General features: G+C 48.0%; 2 protein-coding genes across 6 annotated transcripts in view; one reads left to right on the forward strand and one right to left on the reverse strand.

Annotated features, from left to right (window-relative positions):
* The window catches only part of HDLBP (high density lipoprotein binding protein), a 63,636-nt gene extending 59,607 nt beyond the window's left edge, over positions 1-4,029 (reverse strand). The window contains exon 1 of one of the 4 annotated variants that reach the window (XM_072962030.1): positions 4,013-4,029. The gene's annotated coding sequence lies outside the window, so the exon portion shown is untranslated. Of the gene's footprint in view, positions 1-1,918; positions 1,938-2,269; positions 2,351-2,711; positions 2,865-4,012 lie in introns of those variants that run through there. The other 3 variants (XM_006209153.4, XM_031675981.2, XM_072962029.1) reach the window with 3 other exon arrangements.
* SEPTIN2 (septin 2) overlaps positions 2,702-15,308 on the forward strand; it is a 28,869-nt gene continuing 16,262 nt past the window's right edge. Inside the window, exons 1-3 of one of the 2 annotated variants that reach the window (XM_015243479.3) lie at positions 2,702-2,753; positions 9,619-9,652; positions 11,026-11,146. In XM_015243479.3, the coding sequence (XP_015098965.1) occupies positions 9,644-9,652; positions 11,026-11,146 (130 nt within the window). In that variant the 5' untranslated portion in view covers positions 2,702-2,753; positions 9,619-9,643. Of the gene's footprint in view, positions 2,754-2,983; positions 3,120-9,618; positions 9,653-11,025; positions 11,147-15,308 lie in introns of those variants that run through there. The other variant, XM_072962032.1, reaches the window with a different exon arrangement.

Raw genomic sequence — 15,308 nt, forward strand, 5'->3', positions numbered from 1 at the left:
CCATTTGCAGCAACATGGATGCTCCTGGAGACTGTCATTCTAAGTGAAGTAAGCCAGAAAGAGAAAGAAAAATACCATATGAGATCGCTCATATGTGGAACCTAAAGACTCATTGACAGAGAATACAGACTTGTGGTTACCAGGGGGGTAGAGGGTGGGAAGGGATAGACTGGGATTTCAAAATTGTAGAATAGATAAACAAGATTACACTGTATAGCACAGGGAAATATACACAAAATGTTATGATAAATCACAGAGAAAAAAATGTGACAATGAGTGTGTATATGTCCATGAATGACTGAAAAATTGTGAACACTGGAATTTGACACAACATTGTAAAATGATTATAAATCAATAAAAAATGTTAAAAAAAAAAAAAGGTGTTCTCTGTTCAAACCCTCTAGGTAAACAAGTTTCAGCTGGGAAGCACTAATGGCGAACCTACCTGACCCACTTGTGACTAAAGATCTCAGTTATCTTGGTGGACAGTGTAATCATTTGAAATCCGGTCCAAGTCAGAGTGTCTTAGACAGGACTGATTGAGGGGATGCAGTCCTTCACAACAGGATCTTAGCCAAGCCCTCCACTGTTTGAGACGGTCAGCAGTGAACCACATTCTCCACCACTCACCCATATAGTCCACCAGCTCTAGTTGTCCTGTGTATCCCCCGCCCCCCGTGCATAAGCTGGTCTTCCTGTCTAGAACACCCCATCCTACCTACTCCACCTGGAAAAACTCTTACTCATTTTCTAAACCCCAGTCCAAGAGCCACATTCTCTGAAGACTTTCCACCAGGTAATCACTTCCCCTTTTCCTATCTTCACACCTTGTACATCTTTCCATTAGTGCACTTAGAACACTGTAATCTCTTCCTGTACAAGTGAATCTCCCACACTAGGCCATAAACTGTTGGAGGAAAAAAAGTCTACGTTCTCTTCACCTTTGCAACCCCAGACCCCTTAACAGTGTTTGCCATATAGCAATTTCCAATAAATTTTTCAAAACAATTTTTTTTTTTTTACTGTTGAAGAAGTCAAATCATGAGGCCAAAGTCAGACCACCAGAGGCCCCAAACAACAAAACCAAAGGAAAAAACACTTGATGATTCAAGTTCTCCCTCCAGGATGCTGAGAAGTCAGCTGGACCCCCTGGAGAGGGCACGGTGACGGTCCAGTTGGGCCTCAAGGGGCCCAGGAATGTGGACCAACTGCATCTGAGGCTGCGGTCCTTACAGTCAATGCACATTTACTCAGGTGACATCAACCACGTCAGAGAAGAGGACGTAGGTCCCACAGGGTGCCTGGCACCTAACAGGACCCATGGCAGGTACAAGAATGTTTAACCTCCACTGATTTCAATCGCTTTCAAGTTTTGTCTCTCAAGACTTGAGGGGGCAAGAGCGGCCTTCGCCAAGCCTAAGGCTCTCACGGCAGGTTGATGGTTGGTGCCTCAGATCGAGAACGGGAAGCTAAAATGATGGAAGCCATTCCGAACCAAACACCGGCTCAACTACTTCAAAACACTGCTTCCAAGCACCCTAATATTAAACGTGCTTAATGAGCTCTGCTTGGGGGTGTTTAGAGTGTTTAAGATGATCAAAATATAAACCTAAGCGCGAGGTTTCATCCGGGACTTCATTGTCCCAGGTTTGCTTCCATAAACGAACACTAAGCCTATTTTGTGGTACATCAGACGAAACCCTAATTGTGACGTCCCCTATCTGAACAGGGCCTTAAGAAAGTTACCTGCCAAGACGTGACTGCCGGCCCTGAGGCGGACACCGAGCACACGCGAGCTCAGCGCCCGAGGGCTTAAGGCAGCTATGAAGCCGAGGATACCCAAACCCAAGACGGAAGGGTAAGCCCTCCTGCTCCTGAAGACTTCCCCTCGTCCCTCTTCCTCCCTGCAGATCTTCACCTGACCAGGAGCACTGCCCACACAGCACTTCGGGGTCGGGGGCACATGGCGGCCAGGCCGGACGACTTCGCCACTTTCTACAACGCCCTCGTGTCCCCTGCGCTCGGGGACAGTCTCCGGTCCCCCCTGCGCTGTCGCCCACCAGAGACCCAGGGAACGTGTCTGCTTCAGTCGGGGTGACCTAGGAAGGCTTCCTGCACGAGGGCACCCGCGCCGGCCTCGCAGCGAGTACCGGACATCCGCCAGCCTGCAGGCCGCGCCGGGCAGGAAGGACACCCCGGCCGGGTCGGGCATGTCGCGCTCCCGCCCCGAGCCGCGCCGCCGCAGGGGCTGGGGCGCCCCAGGTCTCACCTAGCGGAAGCGAGGGGCCGCGGCACCCGCCCTCCCCCGCGGGCGCAGGCCCCAGCCCCGGGCGCACGAAGGCCACGTCCCCGGGGACAGGCGCCCAACTCTATGGTCGCGCACTGGCCCGCCGACCACGGGACCCGCCGCAGCCAATCCAGGCGAGGCCCTGACCACCGAGACGACGGCGACCCACGGCTAGAGCGGCCCAACCGGGCGGCTCGCCGGTCCCTCGCCGGCCCTGCTCCGGCGCTCCCGGCTCGGTGCTGCCGCCATCTTCCTGGAGGAGCGGACCAGAAGAGAAGGGTCCCCTCCCCACGGTCGCTCCGAACTCTCAGCGTCACCTGCCCTCCCCCCGATCCGCGTCTCTTCTCCTCACCGTTCATACAGCTCCATCTAAAGAAATGCTCTTCCCCTCATTCTAGTTACCCACAAGGCAAAGACTCATTACCTGTTCCACTCTTAACCAGCGTAAGGGAACCAAGCTCATAAGGTAGGAACTGTGGCGAAACAGGGACGAGCCGCCATCTTGGTAAAGGAGACGAGGCTACGCTTGACCTCCCCCACCCCCCAGCCTCTATATGGCCGACCGCCGTGGGCGGGGCATGGCGCCTGCGCAGAGGCGGAAACCGCGGACGAGCCTGCGCCTGCGCACTCGGAAGCCGGTGCATGGGGGAGGGAGGCCAGATCACGTTGGGGCAAGGAAAGCGTTGGCAAGGGGGCGGGGCGACGTGATGACGCCATCCGCCTGCGCGCGGAGCGGAGCGGGGCGCGGCGCGAGTGGACGGCGGGCGCTGGGCGGGTCCGCGGCGCGGTCAGTCGGTGGGTCGGTCGGCGCTGGTTCTTCGGCTATTCGGCGGTGAGTGTCTCGCCGTGGTCCCCGCCACCTCGGGGCGCGAGCTGTGGGCCGACGCAGAGGGGCGAGGGCCCGCTTGAGGCGGCGGTCCGTCCGCTCCGGGGGGCACGCGGGCCAGGCCGCTCTCACGGTGTGGGGGAGGGGCGGTCGGTCCGGGATCACTGGCCCTCCCCTCCCCCGCCCCTCCGCCCCCCGCCCCGCCCCCGCCCCCTCCGGAGCTCTCCCCGGCTCTCCTCCGCCCACCTCGGCCCTCCGGGCCGGGGTCCGCAGGCTTCCCTTCCGCCTCCCCTCCCCCGCCCCGCCTCCCCTCCCCCGCCCCGCCCCCGCGAGCTCGGGCGGAGGCGGCGGGGCGTGTCCTGGGAGAGCACGAGTGACTCCTTGCTCGCCCGTTGGGGCTGCGTGGAGCGGTGTCAGTAATGGGCCTGGGGCGCCGAACGCGGTGGTGATCGTGGTCGAGGAGTAAAGTGTAGGTCTATATAAGGCTGTATAAATGGCGCGTTTTCGGGTGCGACCATCCCTTGTCGCCCTGACGTGGGCCATTCCGCCCCGCCAGCTCCCGGCCGAGAGTTATTACCCTCGGGAAGTGCTTGCTGCTTGGTTCCTCTGCAGCCCTCCCTGACGGCAGATAAAACGGGACAGCAGAGGAGGCCCCGGCCTGTGCAGGGCCGAATCCGGAGAACGGAGCTGGGGAGGGGCCCCACTCCCACCGCGGCCCGTGATGGGGCCGACGTGTGGCTACCATTGCTCTCAAGAGGCTCCCGGAACCCCCAAGACCTTTACTTTTCCGGCCTCAATTTTTGTCAGTACCACCCCCCCATTTGTCTGCCTTTCCTCCGCACGTGGACACATGACCCAACCACGCTGAATTTTCAGTTAAGACCGCTGTGGTCTCTCACCTTTGGCTTTGGTCCAAAGCCTGCCTTCTGTGTGGAACCCAGTTTTCTCTCCACCTTTCGCTTGCCGAGTACTGGCTCTTTTGTTCAGGACTCTGCCCAGGTTAGATTTCTTCCCCCCGAATTAGGTGTCAGCCTGATGTGAGCCTCTGTTGTTCTGTGTGGTAGTGTCCTCTAGACCTGATTAGTCCTGGGGTGGGGCACTTGTGAATTGCTTACTCTTATTGCCTGGCTGGCTACCAACACGCAGTAGGTGTTCAAGTATTTCTTAAAGGACGGAAATCAGTGTCATACCTCAGGGTCAATTTAATACTGCAGAGCAGCCTTGCTGCGGTAGAGAGAGATGTGTGATGGCCCAGGGGTCATGCAGGCTGCTCTTCTGGGGTTTGTAGTTGATGTTCGTGGTTTTTGTTTTTGGTAGCTCCCAGCCAGTGTCCTCACTCACAGTGAACCACGGCAGTGACTCCTTGGCTATAAGGTTTTCTTCCGTTTTCCATCCTGGTCTCTGAGGGCTGCAGCTCAGGGTAGAGTCAAGGGCTTTTCAGTCGGGTCAGATTTGTGCCCTGACTGCTCTTGAACTAGCAGGGCGGCCCAGAGAAATGGCGACGGGGTGGGTGGGAACCTCCCTCTGTCATCTTCTTAAATGTGATTCAGGTCCCTTTATATGCCCACCTCTAAAGACAAACTGTGGGAAAAGGAAGAGTTCTTTTTGTTTTTTCCCCAGAGAGAAGGGGTCACCAAAACTCATTAGGCAGCAGGATTGGGGTGAAGCCAATTATATATCCTTATGTATCACTCTTTGTGCTGATGGTGACATTGTCACTGCAGAAAACTCACTGGATCTCAGATGCTGCCGCCAGTAACGTTGAGGGCGTCTGTGGTGTGCTGTACCTGTTCCTCACATCCAGGTACTCTGAGTGCCGGGTGCTCCAAGGGCCCTCCAAGTGCCCCTCTGGGTCCTACACTGCAGAGTTGTTTTGTGTGTGTAAATACAAGAATAACATGTAAATGAATGGGGGTTATGAGGACCACTACCATACTTACATGCCATTAGTGAAGTAAGTTTATATTACTAAGGATCCAGTTTTATCTATCTTCATCTTTTGTTTTGGAGAAGTTGATTTCTTCTGTGTGGGTTGAGGGTAGTATTGCTCTGTGGAAGGAGGAGGCCATGAGACAAGGAGAAAACACTTTTAAACAGTTTCTAATACCTAGAATGAAGACAACCTGAAAGTGTGTATTTTTCATTTGCCCAAATTTCTGAGGTTTGGGAATCCGATCTGTATCCAAGATTTAAATTAATCACAGTGCTTGGCATGTTGTGTTGCTGGATCATGGCTTTCTCACTGAAAACAAGGCCTTTCTGAAGTGCAACGTTCCTTTTTCAACTTTCACTCTTTAATTTGTTAATAACTTATTAATCAGTTAATAACTTAAACTGTTGGAAAACCATAGTGGATCCTAATTATATTTTGGGGGAAAAAACCTAAGTATGAAAGAAATAGGATGTGGCAAGAGAAACTTGGTAAAGTTAAACCAAAGTTGAAGTGAGTGTCTTTTAAGAATTTATATCCTGTTACAATAATAGGATTCTCCATTTTCCCATATGTGTGCATCACGTTAGATCTCAAGTGGGATGAAAGTTACAGGGAGGAGTGAATGTGCCCTTCTCCCCTATGGACACCCCCAGTCCCAACTGAACAGGGTAGGGGTGCAAGGTACAGGACTGTCAGGGTGCTCAGGTGATGTTGGATGGAGCACAGTCGGCCCAGGGCTCCGTGAGGAGCGGTCGCACCAGAGAGACCTCGGTGCTAGTCCTGTGCCCTGCTGGGTGGGTTGAAATCAGATGCGTATCTGGTAAGACAGGAGCTGCTCCTTGTTTCTGTCCTGAGACTCACTGCAATGTCAGGATCTTATTTGGAGCCTGATTCGAATGAATGAGAACAACGAAAGAGAGAAATATGAACACTGAATGTTTTGATATATTAGAGGACTGTTGTCAGTGTTCCTTACGATAATGGTTTATCACTTTTAGTCCTTATCTTTAGAAATGTTTTCTGGTATTCATCATCAGGGACTGGCGGCAGTGGCTGAGGGTATTTTTGAAGCAGTGTTGGTGCTGAGTTGGTTATTGTTGAACCTGGATGATAGGTGGTGCGTGGGGGTTTTGTTCTGCTTTTGTACACGTTTAGAATTTTTCATTGTCGTAATGGGCATCCCTGCCAATTTAGTGATTGTAATTCAAACAACTTAGCATTCGGTTGTTTAGAGAATAGCATTTGCCATTGGTTTTAGGAAATAGCCTATATTATAAAGCAGTTTTCTTATTTAGTGTTTTTATTAGAGTTGGTTGCTGAATTTTATCATGTACATCTTCAGCATCTATTCGTGTATAGTTTTCTCCTTTAACTTGAGTTAGCAGCTTGTATTGATAGATGCTTTGGGTATATTCCTGGTATTTAATTGCGAGCAAGTATTTCATTGAGAATTTTTGCGTTTGTAATTCACAAGTGAGGTTGACTTACAGCCAGCCAACTTGCTTGCTTCTCCATGTGGGTTTGTAGGTGAATTGTGCTGTCTTCATAAAATAAATTGGAGTGCTTTCCCTTTTTCTGTAGTAGCTTAAGTGACTTTGGTGTTACCTATTCTGGGTACCTATTTCGACTCTAATTCTGTCCCGTCTTGCTCCCTTTTTCATTCGTAACTCTTTATTCAGCTGTTCCGTGGTGTTTGCTGTAGGCAGATTTTCAGTTCTGGATTTCACTGTGGTAATTTACAGTGTCCAGGAAATCATCCATGTCTCCCAGATTTTCAAGTTTGTGGCCATCTTGATAAATGTGGTTGCCTGTGTCTGTGATTATATCTTCTTTTCTGTATTTGCTCTTTTTTTCTTAGTGGAACTTGTGAGGAATTTGTTTCAAAGGTTCAGCTTTTGGATTTATGTACCCTTTATTGAGTTACTTTCTGTTTCTTTTATGTTCAGTGTGCCTCAATAGTGAAAATATGTAAAAGCTACATTTTCATCTGAGTCTGTGTGGCTTGTACTGTGTCCTTTCCCAGAGCTTTCTGGGCAGCTTGTGGTTTTGCTCCTTGATCCAAGAGTTATCCTGGAATGTTGTAAATAACTTAGGTTATTTTTTATCTTTTTTCCCCTTTAGTTTTAACAGATCATGATTTGAGAACACTGACTAAAAAGTATGTTAAAATTTGGGTAGTTCTTTACAGCAGTTACATGATAATGAAAATTTTTAATCTTTAACTGCTTTTCTATATTCTACTGACGCAAGATTTTCCATATGTGTTAATTCAGATTCTCTGGTGGTGGCGGTGGGTGCTCAGTCCTCCTCTGCCCTCGCTGGTACTGTCCGCTGAATCTGTCCAGTTCTGAGAGAAGCTATTAAAGCCTCCCACACAAATTGTACTTTTTTCAAGTTCACCTTGTATTTTTCCTAGTCTTCGTTCTGTGTATTTATCTGCTGTAAGTATTCATGGATGCAGGTTTATAAATGTATTATCTTTGTAATTGTTCCTTTTATCATGACCACATTTCCTTAAATCCTACCTTGGTTGGTAGTAACAATGTCTCTGAGTCTCTGTTTGCACTAGCTTGGTATCTCTTAGCCTGTCCCTTTGTTTTCAACATTTTGGGGGCAACTTTGTTTTAAGCACATTTCTTCCACATAACATATAGCTGGTTTTCTGGCTCATCCCTGCTGCACCCCGCCATCTCTTCTTATGAGAGAATTTGTTTCTTTCCCATTTACACTGATAACTGGTATTCTTGAATTTTTCTCGTTTCTTTTCCATATTTTTTGCTGGTTTGATAAAGTTGCTGTTCCATATTTTTCTCCTAATTTGTAAGTAAAGTTTCTAATGGCTACATTTCCTTTTCTTCCATAGTCAGATACTTACCTCTTTATTGTTTGAAAACAAGGTGTTAGCTGCTGCTTCTGCCACAACCATCTGTATTCCAAGTGTCTGCTCCCTTCTCCCTTTTGAAAATTTTACTTCTCTGCTTTCACTCTTGCCCAGAAATCTTAGGTTTTGCTGAGGACGTTTAGTATTTTAAATTCTGGACTATAAATAATATTATCCTAGGATGTCCCTACTCTTCACGAGACCTTAATTCACTCCTGTGAAATGCACCTTAATGCACAATCCCAGATAGACTGGTCTTTGCTCTTCTCAGGAAAGTTTTCCTCTGTTACTACTACTCTCTTTTTTCGCCATCTGTCCCTTTTACCTTCACTTTCTGTTAACAAGGCAGATTTCCTCCAGATGTCTCTCGAGGCCATCTTATACCCATGGTTTCCTTCCCTGTTGTTCTTGTGCACTGAGATTTCTTATATCTGGTTTTCCAAGTCACATTTCAAGTCTCAACTGACTTTTCATTCAATTCAACTACCAAAGTCTGAGATTGAAAATCATCGTTTTTAGATCCAGATAGTTTTCTTTGTTTTAAATAATGCACTTGCATCTTCATCATGGTGATGTTACTTTCTTGGTTCAAATGATTGTCTTTCTCCTTCTGCACCTTGCCTGTTAAGCTCTTCTTGGAGGCAAGAAAATGAGGGCACAGACACAAGGAACCCCGTCACCTTAACCCTGAGGTCCTCACCCCCGGAGCTCTGCTCCCACGGTCTTCCGAGATCTATGCTGTTCTTTTCCTACCTTTCTGGTTCTCCCAGTTCATCTTGCTTCTCTTGCCTGGCATCCCTACTTTCCTGTGAGCTTGCCTTAATTCTGCTTCCTTGTCCTAAGCGTTTTGGACGCTCAAGATGGAGCTTACCTGTCTCCTCCGTCAGCAGTAGTCCTTCCTCTGCACTTTCTGCTCGCCCTAAGTAATGAGCGTTGTAGCAAGAAGCCGTTCACAGGGTCCTCTTCCTCTTCCCCTCTTCTGCCGGACAGATGAGAGTAAAGGGCCCTGGAAGGGGAGCCAGGACCATAACCCTTACCTTCTGTGCCGTGCTATCTCATCTTAACCTTGGTTGGACATTTCCATTCAAAAAGGAAACCTGGGGTGTGCAGTCTTCAGGAATGTTACAGCCTCAGGGAAATGGGGAAGCAAGAAGGTGAAAGCAGCTTTCTGAGAAGTTCCTCAGCACCAGGAGGAGTCACAGAGGCACCCGCCTTGACTTTGTCCTTTCCCCCTGGACGTGGTTCACAGGTCTGGCTCTGTGTGCCCAGCATCCAAATCCAGTCCCTGGTGCTGGGGTTCTCCAGCAGGTGGCAGGCTGCCTCACAGACGCCCTTCCTGCAAAGCTGAGGGTTTCCAGAGAAAAAGGAAATGAGAAATTCCGGTGGTTGTGGAAATTTATGTTGTTCTCCTATTGTGTATCTAGTGCCTGACATATAATCAGTACTAGAAAAGGTACTGCTGAGGGTATGGAATGAATGTGTGTGTGGAGGGGGTTGATTTCAGTAGCTTAATTTTTATGTCTAATTTATCTTCATAATAAGAGGTCATCATTTCATCATTTCTGGGGCAGTATTTGATGTAATGAGAAGCTGAGTGAAACAAGCTAATGATGCCTCACATGTGAGTCTTTTTACTTGTTGATTCATGTGTGTACACATATCGATACATACGTATGTTTTCTTTTAAACAGATTGACGACACTTCATTCACTAAAGATGTCGAAGGTAAGAGATCACACTTTGTCATGTGTCTGCACCATAAGGAGAAACTGCTTTGTGTTTTCAGACTGTTTATAGTCCAGAGTTACATGATTTATTATTTTTAATACAACTGATATGTTTGATTCATTAAGACAAAAGAGTTCTAATTTAATTGTCGTTCTAAAAGCTGTGAGCTTTCTTTTTTCAGATTTCTAATTTCTTGTTTCTGAAAACATTAATGATAATCCATTTAGCCTCCTTGGCTCATTCCCAACAGACCGATCAAATAATAATTTAAAAATTCTAACAGTTGATCGAGATGAAGCAAATGGAGCTCTCAGACGTGATACATTGGCCTATGTCAGCTCTTGCAAATTAGCCTAGAGCCCTGAAAGGAATTCGTTCTACAAGACATGCTGAGATAGGCAGAATTTGTGGTTAAAATTGCAAGATTATTATTTCCCTTTGCCTTTTATTTTAAAATCTTTGAGTGTTTGTTACTATGATGCAGAGTCATCGTAGTTTTTGTGTGGAACTTTGATAAGCAAAAAAGAAAATAAAAATTAGCCACAATTTTGTTATTGAGAAATAACCGCTAGTAACACTCTGTGAACATTCTTTTTACACCTGTGTGTGTGCTTGTGAATATACGTTTACAAAAGGAAATCCTAAAGGAAATGCTGTTTTATACCTTGTCTTCACATCTGATGAATCTGCTGTGTCTTTTTCAATTCCCTCCCATGTTGAGCTCAGCGCTGCCCGGCTCCATGGCTTCCCTGCATCGGCTGGGTGCCCCCGCTGTGACTCCTGTCAGGCGGCAGGCGTCTGTCTCAGAGAGCGCTGACCGCCAGCTGTGGCCCTGTTCCCACTCTCCGTCTCCCTTCTCCTGGTCTTTGAAGCTGGATGCTCAGCATCCCGCCCCTCGGTTGCCTGCCTCACCTTCGTGGGGCTCGGTTCCTTGGAGCTGGGAATTCAGCTGGAGACGGGGCTTTTTCCGGCTATTTTCCCAAATGCACCACTTCTGATACCTGAAGTCTATTTTTAGAAGCTATTCTTTAGCTAAATTTGTTGGCTGGAACCACTGTCAGCTGTGGCTTTGCTTTGTAAAGTTGACTGAATTTTCTTTAGCTCTATAAACAGTTTCTCAAGTCAGAATTTGACGTAAGTGAATTGAAGATTCATCTTCTGTGTTGCTTCATTGCTTAACAGGAATGTTATTTTAGGTCAGCATATAGGCATGAAATGATACTGAATGGGTTTTTCTTCTTTTTATAAATGCTTTTAAGTTAATACCATCAATTTTCTGATAGAAATGACTCTGGATCTATGTTTGGCACAGTATCTTACAGGCAACTAATAAGGTGTGTGTTCTTTTTTTGTGTGAAATACTATTTTAGCAACAACCAACTCAGTTTATAAATCCAGAAACTCCAGGCTATGTTGGATTTGCAAATCTTCCCAATCAAGTTCACCGAAAATCAGTGAAAAAAGGTTTTGAGTTCACACTGATGGTGGTCGGTAAGAAATTAACTCAAGTTTATTAAATTTGTAATTATCTCCCCTTCCCAATCAGTAGATTGTAATAGCATGACCTGTAAAGTCAAAGGGAAAATTCCTTTGTTGGCAGAATCAAATAACTTAGGAATTTAGTGGGGGAAATTCTTTAGAAAATTTTGCTGAAGAGCAAAGTTATAACTTCTGTCATTTCTTATTCATATGTCGTGGAAGTTTTACTCATTGTGACAGCCAGCCTCTGAAGTGGCCCCAAGTGTTCCTTACCTCCTGGAATTCACGACACTTTCTGGTCCCTCCCACACTGAGTAGGGCTTCCTGTTTAGCCAGCAGGACACTGCAGAAATAGGTGTGTGACGTCGTGACTGGGTCACAGAACCTAGTGGCTGCGCCTTGCCTTGTCTTGAATCAGTTACTCTGGGGGACACTCAGGCAGCCTCCCAGAGCGTCCCACAAGGCAGGGAGCTGTGGCCCATCCCAGAAATGCCATCTGAGCCCAGGGAAGCTGATGCTGCCATCCTGGCTGATGGGCTGTTACCGCAGGACTGGCCCTCACACCACAGCCACCCACCTTAGACACTCCCAAACTCCTGGCCCAAAAATCTGTCACGCAATAAATGTTTGTTGTTGGTTTAGGCCTCTGAGTTTTACAATAATTTGTTACACTTTAAAAATGACTTGTTTATTTAATATTAATAAAAAGTAACTCAGGGTTCTTTGGTGGGTTTATTTCAAGCAAGGAACAGTCCTTGCTGCATAAATTTTAAGCGTGATTTCTTCAAGTCTTTTGAAATGGAGTGATTACCTGAAATTATTTTCTGTTACACCAGGTATATTTTATCATGGACTGTAGCATGCACGTGTTTCAGCATGTCCATGACCAGCTTAATTTGATGAACTGTTAATTCAGATCACATTTTCATTCTCGATAACCACAGAATTCTCAAAAACGATGAGGTAGCTGTGAGAGGAGCTTGATGGGCTGGTCGTGTGTGCGAGGACAGGTGGTTGTTTCTTGGGGCGAGTAGTGGACAGATCTGAGGTGGGAGGGACTGTAGGGCCCTTGGTCCAGAGAAGTGCGTGGAGACAGGTTTTAGGGGCACAGTTACATGACGGTGGTGGCGCAGGTGGAAAAGGGATGTGCAGTGCAACCTAGCGCCTGGCTGCTTGGCTTTAGAGGATTCAAGACCAACCACTTCTACTTCTGGCATGAGGGGATAGCTCAGGGTTGGCAGACTCTTTCTGTAAGGATCGGGCAGTAAACACTTCAGGCTTTGGGGGCCAGGCAGCCTCTGGTGCAGTTGTTCAGCCCCACAGGCGTCAGGGGAGATGGCCCGGACAGCGCATCTGTGGACAGGCACGGCTGTTCTAGCAAGGCGGCTTGTTCACAAGGTCGCAGGTGGATTTGCCAGGGCTCCGTAGTTTGCCGAACCATGAAGTAACTATACCAGACTAGTCTTCCTGGTGTGAGTGACTGGAAGGCTGGTCAAGATGTATGAAGCCGTTCTCTTAGGACATTGAACAGGCAATGCAGGACTTTGGTCCTTGAGAGAAGGGATCAAATTATATGAACTGTAAAGTCATTCCAGCTTTCTGCCGCCTGCCTGCCCTTGCCCCAGGGAGGGTAAATCAAGCAGAGCACCTGGTCTCGGTGGAAGAATGGGGTCACAGCTCAAGGAAGCTGAGTAATGAACCTGCAGTAGTGAGGCAGAGCTCCCAGGAAGACAGAGGGCTCCACGGACCTCCCCTGGGGTCCCTCTGGCACCACGGCTGACACTCACCTTGTGGGCAGGGTAAGCTTCCGTGGATCTGGGCAGAGTGTAGCCAGCAGGAGACAGAGTCGAACTGGAGGCTGCACAGAACTGGGAAGTTGGAGTGGAGTCAGGAGATGCCGGAATTCCAACCAAGCAGGGGGACGTCCTGCTGAACACCCATGGCATTCAGTAAAGTCCGTGTGGAGGAGCTCACAAACAAGCCTTGAAAGGATCAAGCTCACTTACAAATAAATTAAGTACTGGCCAGGACAAATCCCATCACTTACTGAAGACAGACGTCAAAATCCAGACATTTATAGTGTAAGAGTCACAATATTGAACTTCCAATAAAAAGTTCCTAGATATGCAAAGAGGAAAAAAAAAAACGTGGCACATAACCAGGAGAGAAATCAGGCAGTAAAAACAGGTCAGAAATGACAGATGATAGGTTGGCAGACCTGACTTAGCTGTTTTAAATGTGCTTCTGTGCTTAAAAGGGAAATATGAAGGTGATGAAGTAAATGGAAGATTTTTAGAAAGGAGGAAAATGAAACTTCTAGAGATTAAAAAAGTATGTCCAACACCTGAGATGAAACATTTCCTAGTGGGCCCAACAGCAAGTTATACTGCGGAAGACAAAGGGTCAACAGAACGCGTCCGAACTAAAACAGACACCAGGCAGAATAAGTCTAGACGGCAGCGGATAGGTGGAAACCACTGGCGAACAGAAAAATCCTACAGGTAGCCGGAAAAAAAGAAAAACAGATTACACACAGAGGACCAAAGGTGAAAAAGACCACTGACTTCTCATCAGGAAGAACGTGAGCCCTGTGGCCTGAAAGTACCGAGAGTACAAAACCGTCAGCCTCAGGTTCTGTGTTCATCAGAAACAGTCTTCAAAATGAGGATTAAAAAGAGAAGATGAAACAAAGACATTTTCAGACAAATAAGCTGAACAAATTTATCAGTATCAGACCTGCACCATAAGAAGGACTAAATGAGAGTCTACACGTTTGCAGAGAAGGGGAAGCACTGGAAATGGGAGATGTGTTGGCAAATACAAGATTTTTTCTTGCCTCTTAAATGTCTTTCAAAGGGAATTGACGATAACTGACACTGAGCAAGGAGAGCACGAGGGCGGAGGGGGGTGCTGCTGTGACCCCTGCACGCTGCTCCCCAGGGGCAGAGCCCTGCTGGAAGCGCGGCTGCCCAGCTAGCAGCCACTGGAGGAAATAAAAGATTTGGCTGAAAGCCAGTAGCTTTGGTAAAGTAGAGTATGAAAGAGTGTTTTGTCCAGAAGCAGGGGAATGAGGCAGTGGGGAGTGGGCAGCAGGGGGCAGACGTGCGCACAGCAGCGAGTGGTCTTAGGTACGCAGGCAGCACGAGGCACAAGTGAACGGCAGGTGTCATCAGGCTGGAGGAGGAGAAAGTTTCAGTGAGAGGCACAGATGAGGTAAACTCAAGGGATGGGACATTGCCCTGCAGGCCCCCGTCCTGGGAAAGCTGAAGTGGCTGCGTGAGCATTGAGTGCACTTGAGGTCACCCCCCTGAGCCTCCCGCAGGTGCAGGACCCGTGCTGGAGCGAGAAGGCGTCTGTCCAGGGCCATGTCCTCCCACGCGCGCCTCACAGCTGCTCTGCGATGGCTTGGTGCGCAGCCTGCTGGGAGGCAGAGAACTCTGTAGGAACCGGATTTTAACACTCCTTGCAGTAACTCACGAAACAGAACCAGTAATGTTGTAGGATGTTTAAATTCGGTCACACAGCATGGCCCAGTTGACAGCACTGCTGAGCAGCGGGAAAATGCCTGTGCTTTTCAGGTGCTTGTGGAACATTCACCAGAGATGCCCGGCATGGTGCGAGGATCTGGCCAGGCATCACCCTGTTGCTAACGGCAAGAAAAGGAGACTCGTTCCTCGTGAGATGGACACGGACATCTTCATGAGGTTGTGGCCAGTCTTGCAATATGTAAAGAAGCTTGACACAGTTGTGCTGTAATGCACTGTATGTGTGTTTCTGCAGAATCAAGCAGCTGAAACCACTGGCTTGTGGGGAACATAGGGGCGCAACACCCAGAACCTTCCTCAGCAGCACGTTTGCTTAGGAAAAATGGGCCTCGGAGAAACTGCAGCACACCTAGCTTGGGGCAGACTTCTGAAGAAACAGGAAATTTCACACCTTTGGGCAACAAATTGCAAGGAATTTTTAAATCACAAGTAAGTTGTTAGTGATCAAGGAAGGCAGTCAGGTGGCAGGTTGTCTGTGAGAACATGAAGACGGTGCTGCGGAGGGGCTAGTCAGATGGTGGCAGTTGGTGACGGCTTCGCCAAGCAGGTGGAAGCTCCACGTGTCAGCAAAGCAAGATTAAAAATGTAGAGCTCATTGCCAAGTGTGCTTCCTGGTAGAAAGTCCACAG

The sequence above is a fragment of the Vicugna pacos genome, chromosome 5 (genome assembly GCF_048564905.1).
Source record: "Vicugna pacos chromosome 5, VicPac4, whole genome shotgun sequence".
In the NCBI taxonomy this organism is placed as follows: Eukaryota; Metazoa; Chordata; class Mammalia; order Artiodactyla; family Camelidae; genus Vicugna; species Vicugna pacos.